Here is a 6,818-nt window from a genome sequence, read left to right as displayed (position 1 = left end):
CTTAAAATACAACAGCAGTTGAAAGTGACCGGACGTTTGTTTTTTTTGCTGAGTAGGCCTATATATTACACGTTTAATTCAGCATGGAGGTGGGGAATCTGTTTCACAACAATGAAAGGGTTTCTGTCTAGACCTAACTTCCTGTGGTCCTGCGGCCTTTCTTCTCAGGCAGGTTGCACATAAATTAAAGATTTCATTTTTGACAAATTCAAAGGTTGGGGGACAATGTATCAGAAATGTTTTTCAGAGAAATCCATCTGATTAATCAGCATGCCACCTACATATGGTGATGGCTGCTTGTCATTTAATCAGCTCCCCGCCCTCAGGCACCAGTCCTCGGCATGCTCTCCTCCCACTCGCACTGCTCGGCGCCGTGAACACAACTTAAAGACATGGTGTCTAGCGCGTTTTCCCCAGAAGTCCAACTATATTTTGTTCATACCTAGTGAAGCTGCATCTTTAGAAACCTTTCTTGGAGATATAACGTTTGATGCGGAGCGCGTTTTTTTTGTTGTTGTTGTTGTTGTTGTCAAATTTCTTGTGAATTTACTGTTTAGTTGAACGTCGGGTAAATGGAGTCATCTCTTGAGTTTTCCAACTCTTTGGGCAGTCTGTCCTCCGTCTTGACTCGATGTCGGACCTTTAAAGTGCTGGTGATAGGAGACTCCGGGGTGGGGAAGACCTGCCTCACACACCGACTCTGCGCCGGAGAGTTCCCCCGCAGAGTGGAGGCTACCATCGGGGTGGACTTCCGCGATGTACAGCTGGATATCCATGGAGAGAAAATCAAGGTAACGGGGAGAGTGTGTATGCATCAAGGCAATGGAGCTTTATTTCTATAGCACGTTGCAGCAACAAGGCAATTCGAAGTGCTTTAGGCTACATCGCCTAAAACATTTTAAAAGTTAAAATAGCCTACTTAAATATAAAAACAGAAATAGAATAAGACCGGTATAAATTACAAGAATAAAAGTTACAGTGCAGCATGGGTGATTAAAACCTTTTTTTAAAACTTGATCCCGGCACCCCAAAAAAATAATTGCTAAAAAAACCCAACTGTTAATCTATTGTGAGCTAATCTAAGGAGTTCTGCAAGCATCATGAAACTAAACCCAGAATCTAGAGGCTGAGATCATTCTGAACAAAAAGTCTGAGCCATTTTCAGAAAACAGTGCTTGTCAGCCATTAGTCAGAATTGCATAAATCTCTAATTTTCAAAAGTTATTGATACAGCATTTTGGAAATGTCTGCTTTTCTATGGATACAGCCCTGATCCTGCAGTGCAGGTATAAGAAGTGCAGTTATTTAAAGAAAGGCAGCATCACAAACAAAAGTCTTCAGCTTTGATTTAACAGAAGTTAGAGTTGCAGCGGAGCGGCCATTGAAACAAAAACAAAAAAGAAAGCACACCAGCAACTTCCAACTGGCTCTTTAGTTTAAATAAACCGACTGCTAATAAAGGTTGTATGTTAATCAACTGTAATTTTCACATTGAATTCAGTGCTTTTCATGGGCCCAATTCCACTGATAATTCAGACCAGACAAAATTCAATTACATTTTATTTATAGTATCAAATCATAACAAGAGTCATCTCAAGACACTTTACAGATAGAGTAGGTCTAGACCACACTCTAGATCACATGGTGTCGGTTGGGGGTGTGATGAACAGTGGCAATTATAGTCACAATAAAGATAATGGAACAATGACTAGAAATAGTAGTTCATGGCATAGCAGGGCGTAGCAGGACACTGCAGGGGGTAGCAGAATGTAGCAGGGCACTGCAGGGCGTAGCAGGACACTGCAGGGCGTAGCAGAATGTAGCAGGACACTGCAGGGCGTAGCAGGACACTGCAGGGCGTAGCAGAACGTAGCAGGGCACTGCAGGACGTAGCGGGGCACAGCAGGACGTAGCGGGGCACAGCAGGACGTAGCGGGGCACAGCAGGACGTAGCAGGGCACTGTAGGACGTAGCAGGGCACTGCAGGGTGTAGCAGGGCATAGCGGGGCACTGCAGGACGTAGCGGGGCACTGCAGGACGTAGCGGGGCACTGTAGGACGTAGCGGGGCACAGCAGGACGTAGCGGGGCACTGTAGGACGTAGCAGGGCACTGCAGGGTGTAGCAGGGCATAGCAGGGCACTGCAGGGTGTAGCAAGGTACTGCAGGGCACTGCAGGACGTAGCAGGGTACTGCAGGGCGTAGCAGGGCACTGCAGGACGTAGCAGGGCATAGCAGGGCACTGCAGGACGTAGCAGGGTACTGCAGGGTACTGCAGGGCGTAGCAGGACATAGCAGGGCGTAGCAGGGTTTAAGAAAACAAAACAAAAGCCTCCAAACCAGCAGGGACTCAGGTGTATGAGAGGACAGAATATTCCAGTTAGACTCCCGCAGGTTATTTGAGAGTGGCTGTGCTTTTTAACTGTGGCTTTATCATGTTTTCTACTGCGTTTGTGTGAGCTCTAAATAGGCCTATTAGGCTGGACGATATGGCCAAAACCTTCTTTCCCGATATAGGTCATTTCATACGTCAATAACTATATATATATCACGTCATAGCATGTGTTCTGATAATTCAATAAATAAAAAGTCTATAATGCTCCTGTGTGAAGGAAATACTTGACAGATGCTGTCAGATAAATACGGAGCGTTTTCTGTTTTATTAAGAACGTGAACATAACGTGCAAAGAATATTGCTGTAATGCAGTTCCACCGCCGGTTTTTCAACATCATGATAGAAACGACATAGATGTCGTAAACGATAGACATTTTATAGCCTTTTGACGATATTTCTCATCCTATGGCCCAGCCCTTATTCTGAGGCTCCCACCCTGCGGTGTGGCTCTGCTGAGGGATTTGTCCCAGACTGCATGACTGAGAATCCTCTGGATGAAAGAAAATCAGCAGAACTAATGCAGCCTGTAAATCACTGGGAAGATAACCTGCTTGATTCTAGTGGCATGTTAGCGGTTACATCAACACCCTCATAAAGCCATTTAACTCCGCTCTGATTTTTAACAACCTCAAGTTGTCACGAGTTTAATTCGAACCGCGTCGCGTGAACACATGGAAGGGACTGGTTTATTCACTGATTCTGTGAGCGTTAGTTGGCTTGTGCTACTTCCTGAGTGTTTTGAAACGACCACATGACAGGGGAAGTGTGTCAGTGGTGACAGGAATTTGTTTATAACTTTAGGGTAGAGGAGGGTTCCAGCTTTGCCCCCAGTACCTTAAATTAACAATGGAATTGGACATAATAATAATTTTTGTATGCAAAGTGACTTGCCATTTTACCAGAGCTGTTTTATTAGACTTCTGGTACAAGTCCAAGTCAATAAAGCCAAGTCTCATGGAAATCAAGTCAGTACTCAAGTCCAACTGAATGCTGAATGTCTGATTTTACATAGAATTGCTTGGTTTTTCCCAATAAATCATTAAATATATTGCCTATTTTGGTACAAACATCAGCCTATTAATAATACCATTAGTAACAATTAGAAGTAAGGGTACTTACTGTATGTGGACACAAATCAGAAGTGCCGGTACCTAGTACTGGCCCATTTCAGGCAATGATTGTATTTGTATGTTTATGTTGTCTCCAATGTATGTATTTATTTGATCGGTCAGCACTAGATTGGTGTTATTCACAGAGATTATGTCTTAGAAGCGTGACAGAGAGATCTGACTTTCTAATGATTAGATCAACTTGTCTGCTCTCAGTTCTCTCTCAGTGATGATTCACTGTGTGTGTGTGTGTGTGTGTGTGTGTGTGTGTGTGTGTGTGTGTGTGTGTGTGTGTGTGTGTGTGTGTGTGTGTGTGTGTGTGTGTGTGTGTGTGTGTGTGTGTGCGCACGCACGCGTGGGGGGGGGTGGAATTTCAACACAGCATTTATTCCTCTCATTCATTTCCTCTTTACCACTTTTTTCTGTCTCTACAACCTCCTCCAAAGTGCTAGCCTACATGTCAATCTCTTGCTTTCTCCATTCCCCACTCTTCCAGCTCCAGCTGTGGGACACAGCAGGACAGGAGCGTTTCCGTAAGTCCATGGTGCAGCACTACTATCGCAACGTCCACGCTGTGCTCTTCATATATGACGTCACCTGCCCCGCCAGCTTCCGCAGTCTGACTGCCTGGATAGAAGAGTGCCGGCAGAACTCCCTCGGGCAGGACATCCCCAGGTAGTCTCGCATTGCCAGACCTATCTCTACCAACTGTCGAGTAAGGTCTGGCTACATCACACATACATTCCAGGAAAGGAGAAAAAACATGCTCTGGGTTGTTTGCATTTCTTTAAACCAATCATGGTCGCCTAAGCTCCTGAAGAAAATGCCACATATAAACAAAGTTTAATATTCTGTTCACACAATACAGTAACGTGAGCTATTGAAATTAGCTGGATACATGGTTACAAACATATTCTTTGTAAATCTTTACAGTCATTCCCTGAGAACCAAGCAGGTCTGCCTTGTTGCATGATCCAAATTTTCTTCCAAACTTGCCATATTCGGCGTGTGGCTCGCTAGCTCGAAGTTTGTTGTTTGAGAACGGCAACACACAGAGAGCAGAAGGCTAGGGACACGTCAGCAGTTGTCCTAAAAATGTATTTCCGTTGATTCAGACTAGTCCCCAGGTAACTGCATCAGCTCTGTGTGCGTACTGCTACTCACTGAAAGGACAGTACTTTGCTTTTGTTTTAAAAAAATCAAATCGATCATTCGTGGTCCACATCCTACGCCCATATTACTTTTTTGTGCAACTTTTAACATCACCATCCTCCATTTAGTCCCTTTCTGCTGGCCTTTCTCCCGGCAGGTTCCTGGTGGGTAATAAGAGCGACCTGCGGGACCCCAGCAGGGCCGACGGCCAGGTGTGCCAGGAGCTGGCGGCCAGCTTCGCCAAAGCCCATGGCATGATGTCTTTTGAGACGTCGGCCAAGAACCCGCCAAACAAATGCGGGAACGGTCGACGGGTTGATGCCAAGGTGTCGTATCAGCAGGATAAGGTGGAAGACATCGTTGTTGCTCTTGGTGCCAAATTAAAGAGACAGAGGAGACCTTCAGCAGCAAGCTCCCCGGCCTGCGGCTCCTTTAAAATCCTCAACAAGAAAAGAGCCGAGAAAGAGCTGTGGACCTGCTGCTGAGAGAGAGAGAGAGAGAGAGAAGTGTTTTCTCTTTCCAGATTGTCATGTTTTTAGCTCTTTATAAGTGTATGATTGTGTGTGTGAACATTTTGTGCACAAGAATCATTTTTTGACCAAAGACAAAAAATGCAAAAACAAACGTTACATTTGAAATACAGTTGCTGTTACTCGCACACCGAACCTTTAATATTTATACTCTTAAATGTGGAAATTTTGTGTATATTTGTGATGTTATTACTGCGAAATAAAAGACTGTGAATGTATTTGGTGGAGGCTCTGTCCTGGCTCACTGTATGTTGCGCTGTATACGAGAAACTTTAGGACAGTGGTGTAAATGTTTAAGTATGGTACAATCTAATCCTGGCTGTTAAGGGTCTCCCATCACAGTACTGTGTCCAGATGGACAAATCATCACATCAGTGAACGGTCATGCACCGGTCTTGTGCATGAGCAGTGTGGGCGTCGCGCATGACATGTGTTGAGATTGTGCATCCAATCGATGACTCAGAGGCCATCACATGATGAGGGAAAACCTCTGCTCAATGGTCTCTAGACAATTTAGATCCTGCCAACGTGTGTGTGTGTGTGTGTGTGTGTGTCACACGTTGATGCAACATTCAACAGCCAACTGGTAGATGTCTTCTTCTAGGCTCAGGAAAGACCAAAGGGAAGAGAGAATTTTTTTTTGTCTTGCCATAACACACATTTTAAATTAAAAAAAAAGCAATGTACTAAATAAGTTAGAGCACCCCATAAAATACCCTGGCTTTGGTTGAATCCAAGTCATGGATCATAAGGATCTTTATGATTTCAAAAGACAATCATGGACACACAAGGACCCACAGACCTTAATAATGAAATGTGATCTGATTTATGATGTCAAGCATTTCACATTTCCTATGATGACCTTGTCCGATGTCTCGTCAAAATTAGAGGTGCAACGATGAATCGATTAATCGATTAGTTGTCAACTATTAAATTAATCCCCAACTATTTTGATAATCGATTAATCGTTTGAGTCATTTTTTTATTAAAAAAAATAAGATTTCTCTGATTCCAGCTTATTAAATGTGAATATCTTCTAGTTTCTTCTCTCCTCTGTGACAGTAAACTGAATATCTTTGAGTTTTGGACAAAACAAGACATTTGAGGACGTCCTCTTAGGCTTTGGGAAACACTGATCCACATTTTTTCATCATGTTTTGACATTTTTATAGATCAAAAAACTAATCGATTAATTGAAAAAATAATCGACAGATTAATCAACTATGAAAATAATCGTTAGTTGCAGCCCTAGTCAAAATAAGAATAAAAGATAAAACAAAAATATTAATTTAACTAACTGTTTAACTTAAAATAGTTAGAAAAGTGGAAATAAGAGAATGTGTAGAAAACAAATCTCTCAACAAACTGTTTTTCTGACTGTTGACCGTGAACAGCTGCATCACTTCTGATGCTTGTGTTTGTAGAAGCAGAGTTGGGGTTTCCGGCACATCTTCACCTACTTCCGAAGGGGCACGGAGAAGGGAAGAAATCTGAAGCTTATCTTTAAACATCTGACAATATTGTCACTCTATGTGACTGTATGACTGATGTGATGCCCTGTCAGGGCCTTAACAGATGTGATTTCCGCTGTACTGTAGCTAAATACAATGCTTCAGAGACGGCCTACCTAGAGA

General features: G+C 43.2%; 1 protein-coding gene across 2 annotated transcripts; it reads left to right on the top strand.

Moving 5' to 3' along the window:
• The first annotated feature begins 333 nt into the window (after positions 1 to 333).
• LOC116039543 (ras-related protein Rab-33B-like) lies at positions 334 to 5,402 on the top strand. Of its 2 annotated transcripts, none has more exons than XM_031284387.2 (4): positions 334 to 516; positions 553 to 791; positions 3,999 to 4,177; positions 4,812 to 5,402. In XM_031284387.2, the coding sequence occupies exons 2-4, from the start codon at positions 573 to 575 to the stop codon at positions 5,137 to 5,139; spliced, it is 726 nt and encodes a 241-aa protein (XP_031140247.1). In that variant the 5' UTR covers positions 334 to 516; positions 553 to 572; the 3' UTR covers positions 5,140 to 5,402. The 2 variants fall into 2 exon arrangements, with proteins under 2 accessions (XP_031140247.1, XP_035856559.1); XM_036000666.1 differs by having other exon boundaries at positions 335 to 513; positions 544 to 791.
• The last annotated feature ends 1,416 nt before the right edge of the window (positions 5,403 to 6,818 follow it).

The sequence above is a fragment of the Sander lucioperca genome, chromosome 4, assembly GCF_008315115.2.
Source record: "Sander lucioperca isolate FBNREF2018 chromosome 4, SLUC_FBN_1.2, whole genome shotgun sequence".
NCBI lineage: Eukaryota > Metazoa > Chordata > Actinopteri > Perciformes > Percidae > Sander > Sander lucioperca.
The sequence above is the reverse complement of the archived record's forward strand: the minus strand, read 5'-3'. Positions and strand labels throughout refer to the sequence as shown.

Bases quoted from the DNA above. Each gene is read 5' to 3' on its own strand.
- LOC116039543 (XM_031284387.2), top strand. From the start codon at position 573: ATGGAGTCATCTCTTGAGTTTTCCAACTCTTTGGGCAGTCTGTCCTCC. The intron at 792-3,998 runs GTAACGGGGAGA...CCACTCTTCCAG, and splicing joins TCCATGGAGAGAAAATCAAG to CTCCAGCTGTGGGACACAGC. The intron at 4,178-4,811 runs GTAGTCTCGCAT...TTCTCCCGGCAG, and splicing joins CTCGGGCAGGACATCCCCAG to GTTCCTGGTGGGTAATAAGA.